Source organism: Apiospora phragmitis, assembly GCF_038363925.1.
Source record: "Apiospora phragmitis strain CBS 135458 chromosome Unknown utg000013l:1.0-2965645.0:1.0-2969333.0, whole genome shotgun sequence".
Classification (NCBI taxonomy): domain Eukaryota; kingdom Fungi; phylum Ascomycota; class Sordariomycetes; order Amphisphaeriales; family Apiosporaceae; genus Apiospora; species Apiospora phragmitis.
Genome location: NW_027117413.1, coordinates 1,074,761 through 1,089,595, shown reverse-complemented (window position 1 = coordinate 1,089,595; position 14,835 = coordinate 1,074,761). Strand labels below are relative to the sequence as shown.

The following is a 14,835-nucleotide window of genomic DNA, read 5'->3' as shown; positions in this document are numbered from 1 at the left end:
GGACAGGGCAGGGCCGCCGAGCCACGCACCCTGTCACCACTCCCTCCGATGCGATGCCCTCTTGGCTTGCACGATGATCTGCCGACCACGATCTTAGCTGGCTGGGCAGTGCATCAAGGATGATTGCACCCTTGACGTCAACCCACCGCCCCTGCCGTCATTGCAGGATGGCCAGGAACCAGTCGACGCCCATTCAGGGTCAGAGGATGCTGTGTCCAGGGTCAGGCCTGTGTTTCCATGGACTTGGCAAACATAATTAAGGGACGGAAACATTGTTTTCGGATCCCTGATATCATAGTAATGCATGATCTTGGCAAAAACTTTGCGGGCGGGCTAGCTCAAGGCGCAAGCAGTCATCTGAGCCGTGTGGGATGTTTGGTTTGCGCAGAGCGGCGCAGACCTGGAAGAGAAGTGGGAAGATGGGGGCAGTGAAAGAGGGGAAAGGGGATGCTTGAACAGAATGGATGCGTGGCAGGCATCACGATGGGAAGATTTTAGGAGAGCCTGGGCTGCCTGGGAGCACTGGAGAAGCCTTGATCGACTTTACTCGGGCGCTTTCTCCTTCACGGGGGAGATGGCTCGGCGGTGACCAGACCAAGAAGCGCTCTGTGGGGTGCGTGATGGTAGTGAAGATCATGAGACGGACTGGATGAACCAAGAACAAGAAAGCAACGGCCGTCTCAAGAGTTGGCAGGTTTCGTCCAGTCGCAAACGTCCAGTGGCATAGCACTGCGAACGTAGCGCACCGTTCAGTCGTTGGCCGGCGGGTACCTGGCAGCGAAGCCTGGTTCTGGAAGGTCAGAGGCGCCATGCGGTACGTGATTCGTTCGCCTAAATTAGCTGGGGTGGGAAGCGGAGGTGGCCGCGCATAACGGACGCTAGGATCGTGAAACTGCACACGTTTGAGGGTTCTCCCTCCATAGCTCTGCATGGGCTGTATCGACCAAGGGGAACCCTACACGACCCCAGACCCATTCTGGCTAACGACGCTTGACGTAAAGTCTGGATGTGAGGCTTGGAAGATGCGCAGCCCCTAAAATTTAACCTGGATGCTGATGACGGTTGATCCATCGAAGATCTACTCGCTGGTGATCTGTATCTGCCGTCGGTAGATCCGGTCTTTAGCTTTCGGATTGACTGGCCAAGAGTGAAGCTGCGCTGCATTTAGCTTTGTTTGACTTTCGCCGACAGACAACCTGATGAAAATGACTAATCCGACAGTGGCTTTGAAATGCTTCGTCTATTTCGACGCGAACAAGGCTTTGCTTTTGCCGACAATCGCCCGAGAAAGACATGCGTGCACACCTGGTTCCATACGACCAGTCCGTGTGGTTGGCTGGGGATGGCATGACGGATATTGGCCCTTTCATTTCGCGCTGGGCACCAAAGGCTTGTACTGAAACAGGACTCTTAGTCGGGCTCAGGTATCGGCTCTTAAACGGAAGCGAGTTGCGATAGCATAGGTTAGATGCGCTTACCGATGCGACCCCCCTCCATATAGCATTGATACTTTGTTTCTCGCCGCAGCTTCTCGTCGCTCGTTTGCATGTAATATCTTGGTTAGATAATGGGGCGATCGCATCCCCGCAGGACGCAGCACGACGGAATGACGGCCAAGGAAGTATCGAGTCAAGGCATCGAACCATACCTATCAATAGAAACGGCAATGGACCTACACAATTGAAGAACAAGTTCCTCCGTACGAAGAAGAAGAATATTGAAGGTAATCCTGCATCCTAGGAGACGGCTGGATTTACTTTCTAGATTGGCCTTTGTGCAACGGTGCAGGTACAGGTGCCGGTGGGGTTCCCGGTTGGGCTGGGCTTGGGCTGGGCAGAGGGCGGTTGCTCTTGCCTGTTTTTGGCTTCCCGCGGCAGTCTTTACCTATCCCGCTTGGACCACTGCTAATTTTGACCACTAACACCTGGCCTACAGCAGCAGCAGGAGCAGGAGCAGCAGTAGGCAGGCAAGCTGGCAATTGCACATCCCTTGAATGTCAGGTCAGCACATGTCTGCGACCAGATCATGACTCCCATCCCACTCAATCTAGTGTTACTCTTTTATCATCAAAACAGGCCAATCGTGCCCGTCTCCATCGGGTGGTAACATCTGTGGCCCTCTGCTCTATCCGTGACTGTGACCCAACACACCTGCGCCGTGGCTTTTCGCCAACAAGCCTCGGCCAAGACGCCGTCAAGCTCGCTTACTTAACCGCCAATCCAATGGAACACGAATGCTCTATTTGACGTACGATGATGCAAACGTGATGAAGAATTTAAACCTACGATAGCCCGGAACATTGTATCCGATTGGCCCCCAAAGTCGCCCTTTTGCTGCCCCTAGGCAAACGATCCCGAGCACAACAGATTCTCTGACGCCCCAAAACGGATTTCTGCAGCCGCAATCTTGACTTACATAATGCCAGTTCCTCTGCTCGAAATTGTTGAGAGTCTGCTTGGGTTTCCCTATAAAGCATGCTGGGCGCAGCTTCACGAGGGGAAGCCCCTTCTGGAGTCCTCCTAGAGTCTCTTCTTCCCTTCCTATATCCATTTATGCATTGGCATGTGGTCAGCTGGATGAGACGACCAACTAGATGACAAGACCATGTCTTGTGTTACACAATATCCCACCCCCTTAGCTAACCGTTCCCATTCCTCTGTTGGCCCGCTTCATACCCGCCATCCGTTGCGGGATCAGCAATGCCGACCCAACCCGAGTTGATAGCGCGCGACCTGACTGGCTGCAGCCTACGTCGACATGATAGGCACCTTTCATCATCTTCGCCTCTATGGCGCTCATTTCTCGCAGCACGGATCTCAACCAGCTTCATCCAGCTTAGACCGCTAGAAAAAACAGACATTGCCGTTGCGTTACACTGGCAAGACTGTCGACCCCATGTTGGCTTTGGGTTCTATCGGTGCAGCGGAGGCAGCCCGGATAGTCTCAACGTAGGCCATAATCGATAGGGTCTGCCCATCGAACCATCGAGCGGCTTCCCCCATTGTTCCAACCGGACAACGTTGCCCCCACTGTCACATACGCTGGGCTTCACCGGCGCCTCTCAGCCTAATACGACAGACGTGGCCGATGCAAGGAGCACGGAGTACGGCAAATCTGCAGCGACTATCTGCGCGGGGGTAGTCTGGCTGCAAGTTCTCATTGATTCCTGCGGTACCAGATGCAACGGTGTCTCCGGCAGCCCCTTGGTTCTTTGTGCGGACCGGTCAGCTATCCAAGATTTGTCCCAGATGGACGGTAAAGAGTAAACGTGTCACCAATGCGCGATGTGTTCCGGCTCAAGGTATGCGCGATGGAGATCTAGAAAACCTGGAAATGGCCATCGTGTTGTCATTGTTGACAGTTTTCATGGAGCGAATTTGCATTCTGGCCATCATTCCGACCACGGCAATATGCCCTGAGGCAACAGAAGCTATACCATTCTTCGTGAGTTACCAACCGCCTCCTCAATGATTTTCAATCAGTCTGGGCCGTTCGAGGAAATTTACAGAGCTTGGCGCTCTATCTATGGGACGAGAATGTCGATTCATTGGGAGAACTGCCAACTTTCTGACCGCCTTTTCCTTCTCAATGCCCAACCGTCTTCAGCCCAAATGTACGGGAAGCGCAAAGTCCGGATGAGAGGAACCGGTCAAGGCTGTGATACACCGGCAAAGTCGAGAAGATGGGGAAGTATAGGTTATGGGCGTCACTGCCAACGCATTGCTTACTACAAGTCATTTCCGACGATTATAAGGCTGGGAGCTAGCTGAATTACGAGCTATTTCGCCCCTCAAGAGTGTTTTGAGTACAAGAAGAATAGCATATCGATCAGACAATGTACTCCGGCGGCTTCTGGTATATACGGCGAGATACCTGAGAGGCGAAGCCATGTCATCACGTATGCAAACCCAATCTCGCCCAAAGCCAAGCACTAACGTTTTCAGTAGCACCGGGCTTCAAAACCCGATAGGCATAGCCACAGGAGTCACGCCCCGAAGAACTCAGGCAGCTCCAAATCATCTGGGAATTTCCCCTGTCGATTTCTATTCACCGTGACCGAACTTACTTACGCCCACAACACCGCACCTTACTTTGACTCCTTGAACAATCAGCTACCACCCCAAAACATACAATGAATTTGGACAAAATATCCCTGGCAAGATCTTTCGCTACAACAACGGCGATATCAGTATAGCCACTGGGCTTGCGGGCAGCCTGGGGAGATCTGCCTACGACACCGATGATGATAACCCATGGCGCCCCAGCACAATTGACTATTACACCGACCGGCGAGTGAACGACGACGGCCAGGTTGTGAGGCTAACCGAAAGGACTTGGGTGCCGCTGCAGTGCTACTCGACGATCACAATGTATAACTGTGGCCCATTTGCCCCGTGCCTCTTTAAGCCCGGAGATGCGAGTGACGGTGGAGACCCCTTGACTTCCGAATATGGCACTTTCCATATGATGCATTTCGCCACCAATAACAGTGGCGTCAGTAGGGTCAGCACCAATGGGGGGACCCGGAAAGTTGCTGGCAACAACTCGACCTGGGTAGGGTCTCTGGTCCCCGAGAATTACAACGACAGGAGGACCAGTCAAGTTTCTACCGGCCTCGGAGGCGAGTTCTGTCTACTCATTGGGCTCATGGCGCTTGCCCAGGACCGAGGCAAATGCGACAAAGCCTTCACTGACCCGAAGTGGGACAGGAAGAGGTGGATCGGGAGATGAAACCCCCTTGGCTGTAAGTACTACAGACAAAACCTTTCAGGCATCCAGCCTCAGAAGGTATCTCAAGTCTATCAGGGCCGTACGAAACCGATGAGCCACGTGGCGTTGTGGTCGAGATTGCCCATGAAATACCTGACGGTGATGGCAATCTCCCTGTAGGAAACAACGATTACGAGATCCATAACTTTGAGTGGTTCGGTATTGCCGTGAGAGAGTTATGAAACTTGGTTGATGGAGTACGACTCAAGTTTCTTCATGTTATCAGGTTCAATGACTGGTTTGGACTTGACAAATTTGTCTGGCAAGGGGTGGTTTGCTGTTGAATTCTACTCCCTTCTCGGTCACCGAAGATAAGGGTTAGCTGAATTATGAGATACGAATATTTGACATTCTATTACGTCCTACCATATTATATGGTCTCTTAAGGATGAGACCAATAGAAAATTCCAGAGATGGTGGTAGCTCGTTTATTCCGGTTTCTAAGGCTCTGGTCATCGATATTGTGGAAATTCTATATCAGAGTCTTCTCAAGATCATTTCGATGGAAAGAGCTGTTTATTTATTTGCTGGAGGCTGTACAAGGTTTCTTATAACTAAAATAATAGTAAATTCGTATTATCAAGTGTTTCATTCCATTGGCACCACAATCCAGCGGGCAAGTAACTAGATGATATTATGTTCCCCTGGATAGATACCCCTTTCTCTTGAAACCAGTTCACGTTCGCTTTCATTCCCCCCAAACATCGTATAATGGCCTGTAAACAAGGCAGATGGCTAAAGCAATAGCCTCTCAACAATTCTCACAGTCCCAAGTCGATTCGCCTATCTCTACACAAAGTCATATTAGTATACCTTTTGCCACCACGTGCCTGTATGTCGATCAAGACGTTCGGTTAGAGATCACCATTATTGACGCCTAAAAGTTTCCATCTTCGAAACCTTGTCTCCCAGAGGTTGAGGGTTTTCCCAACGCCATGACATTATTTCGTTATCACAACTGAGAATTCCACAGCGATGCGCGGCGAAGGCAAGTCTGCCGATTTCATAATAATGGTCTGTGTCCCAGGATTCGACTGGGGCCTCAAATGTGGTTGATCTCGGGACAACTACCGAGTCCCGGCGTTAGTATTACTCTTTATTGAATCTACGAGATATAAATTTAACTTCTCGAATAAACGGTATATCCATCCCCCATGAGACACTGGAATAACGAGGAATAACGACCGGAAATGGAAGGAATAAACCCCGAAAGTCCATGTCCACTCCAGTGCTCCCCAGAAACCATCTCGGGTTGATAATGCTGCTTTCCACCCCAGTGCTCCCAACAGAAAACACCTCTGGTCGACGCCCGCTCCACGAACCAGTCCAACTGATATAATCGATATCGCCCCCTCCCACTTGCCCCAAAACTCTGCAAATAGGGAGTATCTCACTCGCTTGGTTTTCTTAAACCCGTCCATCTCTGCCACTTTGCTACGGACCTTATGCACCCATTCAGGACGGGAAGGCAACGGTATCACGCAGGCGAGACCTAGCCGATGCTAAGCTAGCCACATACGAGCAACTGCGAGTACTGGAATGACGAATGCCACTTCCAATAAGTTCATTATCTTTCGAACAGGCAGAATAGATCAAGGGGGGGTAGGAAGGGGCGAAGCCAGGTTGTACTCGAAGGGCATCGTGACATGCTGCGGACATCATGCGAGAGACTATTGATTGACACGTTCAATTGCATGAGCCATTGTAAAATATATGTTGAGCTAGCTTACTACACAACCACTAGTCTTTGTCCAACACGGCCCGCAGCGCCAAGGACTCGATGCTCTTGACGCCGCCCCCGGCGTCGAGGTGGAACACGAACTGGTCCAGCGGCATGGACGCGTAGACAGCCGTGGTCTGCCCGACCCAGGTGCCGCAGTTAGTCGAGAACATGTCGGCCGCGTGGTCGGTCGCGCCGCGGTCTTGGATCATGGCCTTGAAGGCGACCTTGCGCGACCCGTCGTCGTTGCGCTTCTCCAACCCGGCCGGGTACAGCCGGAGCGAGGGCCCGGTCACGTTGTAGTTCAGCGTGTACCTAATCGCCACGGGCACCATGTCGGTGCCGTTGCTGACCCAGCGGTCGATGCCGAGGCCCGGGCGGCCCGACTCCGTGCTCAGCACGAGGGTGCTATTGACAGACGCGCTGGAGGAGTCCGAGCTGTAGGTCCCCGCGTACGCCGCGTCCGCCTCGGCCCGCGCCGCCTCCTCGAGCGCCGGCACCAGCGTCGCCCCGATGGCGTCGGCCATGTCCCAGTTGGCGTTGCCGGGCCACCCGCCCGCCAGCAGCGCGGCGATGCCGACGTCGTAGTCGGGCAGCAGGATGATGAGCGACTGGTACGTGTTGATGCTGCCCGCCTTGTTGTAGGCGTCCGTGATGCGGCTGCTGCTGCTGCTGGACAGCGGGATCCGCTTCACGCCCCAGGGGTAGCTGACCCCCTCGCGCAGGTCCGACGTCAGGATCGCGGGCTTGAGCCACCGCCGCGTCTGCGCGCTCGGGATCAGCTGGCTGCTCAGGATGGCGCGGCCGAGGGCCGAGAGGTCGTTGGTCGAGGAGTACATGTTACCGGTCCTGTAGGTGATGGAGAGACTGGTGGTTAACTATCTTGTTTTATTGGAGCACCAATTGATGCAAGTGAGGAAATGATGGGAGAGGCAGGTAGGTATGCGGAAGTTGGGATGGTCAAACTTACGGGCTCGCGTCGCCCAGGCTGTAGTTCCAGCCAGGCTGTTGTCCCTCCACGATGATGCCGAGATTGTCGGGCGGCTTCTGGTAATATGTGTGGCCCAAGTTGAGCTTGTCGATGACATCCGACTGGATCATGTCGGCGAACTTCTTCCCCGTCATGGCCTCGAGCGCGTACGCCAGGATCTGGTAGCCGACGTTGGAGTAGCCCACCGTCCACGCTGTGCTGAATGACGGGGGTACATTGCCGAGGCCATCGAAGAACTCTGATGGGAGACGATGAGCTTGTGAATGCACTCAGTCTCGGATGGAGGGCTCTACTCACGGACTCGATTACACGTTATGTATTCTCCGCAGATCGGGGTCTCGTTGACAGGGGCTGGCGGGAAACCCTGGGACTCGAGCACGGTTTGGTTATTCTCTTGAGTCAACTCTCCAAGCAGCGCATCTAGAAGGAGTTACGCGCGTATTGTTAGCTTTGAAACGGCCCCGCGATGTTGGTATCGGTAGACTACTGACAATCTCTGACAATACCCGCCGTATGACTTGCAAGCTCTCCCAGTGTGATACTCGCCCAATCCACATTCATCACAGGGTCGTATTGGTACTTGTCGCCCAAGAGCGCCAGCTCGGGCACAAAATTGGTGATCGCCGTGTTCCAGTAACCGTCGCCGGCCTCGATGAGGAATGTCAGGATGGTAAAGATCTTGGTCAGGCTGCCGAGCCGGTAGATCGTATCGCCGTCGACCTCCTTCACGCCGCCTGTATTGGAGGTCGCGAGCGTCGGCGCGCTGTGGTAGTACTCCCATAGGGGACTGTTCGTGTTGTTGTCGGAGACCGAGAAGACCTGGACCGACCATGACGTGCCGTTGGGGTTGTTGGTCGGATCTTCGTCCCGTGCCTTGAATGTATCGGTCAAATTGGCCAAGACGGACTTGAAAGCCTCGGACGACGCGAGCTTCGTCGGCTTGGGGAACGCTGGCCCTGGGAACGGGCAGTCCGGTATGGCTGCTGTGGTGAGCCGTGCCAGTAGCGACGGCGCCCACGTCGCCGCCCACATAGACGTGGATATCTTCATCTTGGGGGTTGTCTAGGTGTAGGTGCCTCGTGTGCCTTGGGGATGTTGTCATAAGGACATCGTTACATGATCGACCTCAGATCTTATTCAAACCCAAAGATAGGGGCCAGGCCTCTAAGCTCAACAGAAAGCATGATAAGGGATAAATGAGATCAGCACCCTTACCCGGTCAAGTGCAACGTCACGCAGACGAGATTCGTTAGGCGGGACGACATGACCCGAAATGCGATCGTGAACCTGGACTTGCGATGCTGCATCGAGTAAATACATTGCCCACCCACCAAATAGGCTCTGGTACCGAAGCATGCTGCAGCTGGTGTCATCTAAAGCTCTGCATTGTTGGTGCGACGGTACCAGTGATCGACTTCCCGGCTGAATGCGATGGCCCAATCGGCGTTGGGACCGCGGCAGCAACCGGCCGTTAAAACAGCTGTTATAGTCGTATCGGAAACCGATTAGGCATTGAAGGATGGCGGAATCAATCAAAATGAAAACGCGTCAATATCACGGATATGGCGCATGCATTTAGAGCAAAAGCTTGTTTGTCTTGGGGACTGGCCTCGGGGCGCCTTTGAGCAGATAGATGATTATGATCTGATTCGAACTAGATTATAGTGATCACAGCTGACAGGAGCAACAGCCACGGGAAACTGGGCCAGGACGGGAGAGAACAGGAGGGATAACCCATGAAAATATCTCATGTCTCCAGGTTCTATCACGGAGCTGTCCGATGGTTCGTGGCACACGTCCCGAAGTGCATTTGGTTATTCCCTACGCGGTAGATCAGGGGGTCGCCAGGATTTCCAGCTTTAGCCTTGGTCCAGAGACGATATGGACAACATCAAGACAATGGGCGATATTATACAGCTTATATATACAGTCTCGTACAGATCAGCGCCGTTGCCAATTGTAGATTGATCATTACATAGCGGTGGCCAGGTGCGCCGGGTCGAGCTTCTCGTCCGTGGGCAAGAATCCACCGCTCAGGGTGAAACCGGGCCCGTTAGTCGAGCTCAGAACCACCTCAATGATGTCCTTGTCGACTCTGTCCTCCATTCTCGAGATATCGGCCTTGATCGAATCGATAAAGGTCTTGACGTTCTCCGCCAGCTGCTTGGGGAGAACTGGATGTTTCCGATGGGAAGTCGGATGACACCGATCTTCTCTCTGTAGGTCTCGGCACCGACCATTTCGTGCATCATAGTCTTAACGCTCTTGGTGATGGTGTTGGTCTTCAAACTGGGCATCAGACCCTTGGGACCAAGCAAGCGTCCCAGTCCAGCCTTGTTGAGGGCCGGAACCGAGTCGACATGGCAGATCAATCGGTTGAAGGGGAGGTTGTTGGCGTTTGCCTTGATGAGGTCAAACATGGACTTCTCTCCGAAAGCGACGGCGCCACCGGTTCGTGCATCGTGCATGGCGTTGCTGCCTTCGGGGCAGATCACACCAATACGTGTGTCGTTCTTAACGGGGTAAGGGAAGCGTATCCGATTACGGATAACGGGTCCGTTCTTGACGGTGCGGACCTTGAGGGCGACTTCATAGGAGACCGAGGAAGGAGGCCGGCCGACTTCCGCAGCGCGAATGTATCTGTCCAAAACTGCATATCAGTACGATGCACGACTACTTAACCAGTGTTGAGAGCAAACGTCCCGGGGCCTGACTTACCGCATAGCATCACACAACGAGAACTGCTCGCCCTTTCCGGTGGGCACAGCGTACTTGTACTCCTTGAATCGCTGCTGGCGCCTCTTCCTCTTCAGCCTATCCTTCTCCCTTTGTCGCGCCTGCATCTGTGCAGTACCACCGCTGGCGCATCGGATCTGAGTGGTGACGGAGGGCGCGAGAAATCGTGGTATCGAAGAGGCTGCTGGTCGGGAAGCAGATGACAAACTCAGCCTTGCCAATGAGGCAGGGCATTGACTGGTGCTGGCCATCCTGAGGTGTGAGGGCCTTGGTTGCGGATGACGATGCCGCAAATTGGTGGCAGATCTTGAACATCCAAAGCTTCAAAATTTCCCCAGCCGCAGCTACACGCTCGGGCCCTGTCTTCGCCAATCAGCCAGCTGACTAACAGTGGTGCCGGCCAGAATTGTAGCCTGAGGTCTCATTTTAGCACCATCTCAATTAACACATATCGGTTAAGGGACTATCTTATCAAAGCTTCTCTAGCTTACCAGCCGGCGTCTACCCCTCTTCAGCTGCTAACGATTTTCTGTTGTTGCTTTGGGTACCCCGCCACAACAAAGGTGACTCGATTACGGGCCTGGATCGGGTGGTTGATTCCAAAAATCGTCACTTTTTTCGGCATTGACTCACGAGACAGTTCCTTATAACTAGCTCTCGACCTCCCTTCCCGTATCGTTTGTCTCCACCCTACGAGTCTGAGGATATATTCCACAATGAAGGCAGACGAGCTTGTTGCTGTTTCCACCTCCTTGGGAGGGGACTTCAAGTCCATTGAGCCCCATCTGGTTCGTCTCGAGAAGCACCTGGTGCTGCGAACCTACCTCGTCGGCCACCAGCTCAGCGAGCTCGATACCAAGATCTGGCTCGCCATCAAGACCAACCGTGCCGCCGTCTCCTTCGTTAAGAAGGGCACCTACCCTAACCTGGCCCGATGGTTCACCTACATTGAGCAGGTCCACCCCGAGATCCAAGCTGAGGTCAAGGCTGCCGACGATGCTCGCCGCGCCAAGGTTGCCGCCGCTAGCAAGGCTGGCGCAAGCTACAACCTGGCCCTCCAGGATGTCGAGAAGGGTGTTGTCACTCGATTCTTGCCCGAGCCTTCTGGCTACCTCCACATTGGTCACGCAAAGGCCGCCCTTCTCAGCGACTACTTCGCTCACCAAGCCTACGACGGCAAGCTCCGCCTGCGATTGGATGATACCAACCCCAGCAAGGAGAAGGAGGAGTTCCAGGATGCTATTGTCGAGGATTTGGCTCTTATGGGGGTTAAGCCTGACTTCGTGTCTTACACTTCCGACTACTTCGACCACCTCTACGATGTCTGCCTGAAACTGATCAACGAGGGCTATGCTTACGCCGATGATACCGACGTCGAGACCATGCGAGACGAGAGAATGAAGGGTATTGAGTCCAAGAGAAGGCGTCGCACAGTGGAGGAGAACTTGAACATCTTCGAACAGATGAAGAACGCCACCGAAGAGGGTCTGAAGAACTGTATCCGCGTCAAGATCTCCGTCGACAACCCCAACAAGGCCATGAGAGACCCGGTCATCTACCGATGCAACAACGTCGACCCCCACCACCGAACTGGCAGAAAGTGGAACATCTACCCTACCTACGATCTGGCATGCCCCGTCGTCGATAGCTTGGAGGGTGTCACACATGCTCTGAGATCTACCGAGTACACCGACCGTAACCCTCAATTCGAGTGGTTCTTGGATACCCTGAAGCTTCGCAAGGTTCACATGTGGGACTTTGCTCGTATGAACTTCATCCGCACCTTCCTGTCCAAGCGCAAATTGGCAAAGCTTGTCGACACTGGCCGTGTTTGGGGCTGGGACGATCCTCGTATGCCCACCATCCGCGGCATCCGTCGTCGCGGCATGACTATCCCCGCTCTGCGGGATTTCATCCTCAAGCAAGGCCCATCTCGTAACGTCGTCGTTATGGATTGGACCAGCTTTTGGCGGCTAACAAGAAGGAGATCGACCCAGTCGTTCCTGAGACACACTGCTGTTTCCGTCAAGGATGCTGTCAAAGTGGTCGTAATGGGCGATGAGGCACCGGCCGAGCCTTTCACTGCCGACAAGCCGAAGCATCCTAAGAACCCTGATGTAGGCATGAAGAAGATGGCTTTCAGCAAGGAGCTTATCCTCGATCAAGCCGATGTGAAATTGTTTGGCAACGACGAGGAGATCACCTTAATGCAGTGGGGAACGCACACGTGCGCGCCATCCCTGCCGCCGACCCCATCGACCAGATCACCGTTGAGCTGAACCTCAAGGGTGATGTACGATCGACCAGCAAGAAGGTCACGTGGCTGTCGACACAGGGCCAGCAGCTCGTCAAGGCCGAGCTTTGGGAGTTCGATTACCTCCTGACCAAGGACAAGCTCGAGGAGGAGGACGATTTGGAGAAGTTCCTGGACCCCACCACGGCCGTGATGGAGGAGGCCTGGTGCGACGAGGGCGTCAAGGAGCTGAAGAAGGATGACATCATCCAGCTGGAGCGCAGGGGCTACTACCGAGTCGATGCTGGTGTTGACGAGGGCGACAAGAAGGGAACCATCATCCTCTTTGCCATCCCCACGGGCAAGGCGAAATAAATGGAAGGAGTAATATGCGATGCGATAGACCAAGTTACGACAAATGAAGAAAAGTAAAACTGGGTCTCCTATACGGCACTCTCCATGACGAACCATTAGCTCGATACTATCAGTGAGAGGGCGATGCACCACAAGTTCTAGTGGACAAGAGGTTTAAATCGTGGTATTGCTCGACTCGCCTGCGAGAGGTGCAGAAAACATCCCATTTCTTTTAAGCCTATTCAGTTCATTGGCAAGGAACCATTTTGAATGATCCAGTCAATGGTATGGCCGCTACATGTCACCGTGCCATCTGAGTACAACCTGCCTGCGTCCCTATCCTTTCCCCCATCCTCATTTTTGGCCGCCTGAAAGAGGGTTTCCACGTCAGGTGCGCTCAAGGCGAGGAAGGTGTTGCTTGGGGTGCCCTTGCTCGCCTTGAGGCCAAAGGTGCACTGGCCGTGCTGGGCCACGCTGGTGTAATGCTCTCCGCCGGCGTCGTGCATATCGCCGTTGACGAAGAGCCGCTTGGGCGGCGCCCCCCTTGATGCCCTCTAGCAGCGTCTCGCAGTCGCTCCACCGGGCCGGCTGGTCACCCATGTAGATCGGTGCGAACGAGAGGGTCTTGCCGAAGTGAAGTTCGCTGCAGAGCTTCGTGTTGCCGTCTTTGCAGATGGTTCTGGGGCAGTCTTCTACGCCGTAGTCCTTGCCCTGGTGCTTCGGCGCTGCGGGCGTGATTGTGTCCCCGAACAGTGCGGAAGCCAGGCCGAGGCCCATGAAGGTGGCTTGTGTAGTAAAAATGATCAGACGCATCCTTGCGGGCTTGTATCCGTTTGTTTATAATGTATTATGACTATTAGAGAAGAAAGTATCGTACGTAGAAAGCAACGTTGTGATGACGATTGCGGTCCAAGAAAATAGAAGTGAAGGAGATATTGATCGCCTGGTGAGTTACGGCTGGGGAGGCCATCAGATGAAATACATCCACAAAAGTAAATCAAGCAAACTTTCTAACATATTAAATGCATATATGATTCATGTGGGCAGTGCGTGTTTGCTACGGATGCAAATAAAGGAGACTGCATCACGAGAGTTTGCATTACCCCTGAGTCTGGTGAGTTTGGTTGAGCTCCCTAGGCAAAGGACAAAGAATTATCTCAGTGCATCGCCGTACCGAGTTTCCACAATTACACGTGCGAGAATCCTTTATGGCTCTGACCTTTATGGCTCTGACCATGGGGAATGGACATGAGGGTGGCCTTTGTTCTACCACCTTTCTTTGTTCTTAGAGAGTGATTTCGAATTATGCGAGCAGAGTTTGATACCTACATTGAGCAACCACCATTTTCCATTATTCACCCGAGTTATGGGTATTCTCGAGTATTGCCTTGCAAAGTGATTGGTACGCGTCCTCGAGCGTGGGCACTTGCAAACGACCCCGTACGTGTGAGGTCTGCTCTTGTACCAAAAGACGTGCTCGAAAATTATACCTCGCGTAGATTGAACGGGACCTGCTCCTCGCGATCTTGTTGGTTGAACTTCCCTTTCTGCACGTGAGGCCAGAATTAGGACAGCGCGTACCGGGTAAGTGACTGCAACAATAAGAAGCCCAGAAGGAGTTTACCAGTTCCGACCCCAGATGCCAAGTCGCATCACAACCTGCTTCATCAAAGCCACGTTGACAGCAGAGAGCTGCTTGCCCACAATTGCCGTGAGCCCACCGTGCTAGTCGGTTAAATTAAACCAGACCAGCGGCCAAGACTATATCAATACCACTATATCGGTTACCTGATTGGTGGAATTGCTATGGAAACCGCTTGGCGCCAAGACGGAGGACTGGTTCAACGGCTCGGCAAGCCTCCGGATGTCCCTTTTGATCGCCCATTGACAGGTGACACAAGGCCACTTGCGCCCGCTCGCGTCGGCTCTTTCGATCATCAGCTGAGAAACAATGCGGGGACCTGAATAGAGTAGCCTGAGGGTTTGCAGCACGGATCGACGGCATGCATACGACAGGTGGAGTTTTGAATG

General features: G+C 53.5%; 6 protein-coding genes across 6 annotated transcripts; 2 read left to right on the top strand and 4 right to left on the bottom strand.

The window, feature by feature from the left end:
- Nucleotides 1-478: 478 nt before the first annotated feature.
- On the bottom strand, nt 479-931 carry PG994_014077 (uncharacterized protein; the record flags this gene model as incomplete). The annotated part of the gene is made up of 1 exon (XM_066865486.1): nt 479-931. The coding sequence occupies one exon, from the start codon at nt 929-931 to the stop codon at nt 479-481; it is 453 nt and encodes a 150-aa protein (XP_066708615.1).
- Nucleotides 932-3,835: 2,904 nt separating this feature from the next.
- Nucleotides 3,836-4,952, top strand: PG994_014076 (uncharacterized protein; the record flags this gene model as incomplete). Its single annotated transcript, XM_066865485.1, has 3 exons — nt 3,836-3,855; nt 4,113-4,715; nt 4,772-4,952. The coding sequence occupies 3 exons, from the start codon at nt 3,836-3,838 to the stop codon at nt 4,950-4,952; spliced, it is 804 nt and encodes a 267-aa protein (XP_066708614.1).
- Nucleotides 4,953-6,510: 1,558 nt separating this feature from the next.
- On the bottom strand, nt 6,511-8,531 carry PG994_014075 (beta-lactamase/transpeptidase-like protein; the record flags this gene model as incomplete). Its single annotated transcript, XM_066865484.1, has 4 exons — nt 6,511-7,357; nt 7,461-7,719; nt 7,779-7,901; nt 7,973-8,531. 4 exons carry the CDS (start codon nt 8,529-8,531, stop codon nt 6,511-6,513), a joined length of 1,788 nt encoding a protein of 595 aa, XP_066708613.1.
- A 921-nt stretch (nt 8,532-9,452) lies between these two features.
- Nucleotides 9,453-10,468, bottom strand: PG994_014074 (mitochondrial 54S ribosomal protein uL1m; the record flags this gene model as incomplete). Its single annotated transcript, XM_066865483.1, has 3 exons — nt 9,453-9,641; nt 9,686-10,121; nt 10,200-10,468. The coding sequence occupies 3 exons, from the start codon at nt 10,466-10,468 to the stop codon at nt 9,453-9,455; spliced, it is 894 nt and encodes a 297-aa protein (XP_066708612.1).
- Nucleotides 10,469-10,933: 465 nt separating this feature from the next.
- Nucleotides 10,934-12,825, top strand: PG994_014073 (glutamyl-tRNA synthetase; the record flags this gene model as incomplete). The annotated part of the gene is made up of 2 exons (XM_066865482.1): nt 10,934-12,444; nt 12,525-12,825. 2 exons carry the CDS (start codon nt 10,934-10,936, stop codon nt 12,823-12,825), a joined length of 1,812 nt encoding a protein of 603 aa, XP_066708611.1.
- A 366-nt stretch (nt 12,826-13,191) lies between these two features.
- On the bottom strand, nt 13,192-13,617 carry PG994_014072 (uncharacterized protein; the record flags this gene model as incomplete). Its single annotated transcript, XM_066865481.1, has 1 exon — nt 13,192-13,617. The coding sequence occupies one exon, from the start codon at nt 13,615-13,617 to the stop codon at nt 13,192-13,194; it is 426 nt and encodes a 141-aa protein (XP_066708610.1).
- Nucleotides 13,618-14,835: the final 1,218 nt, after the last annotated feature.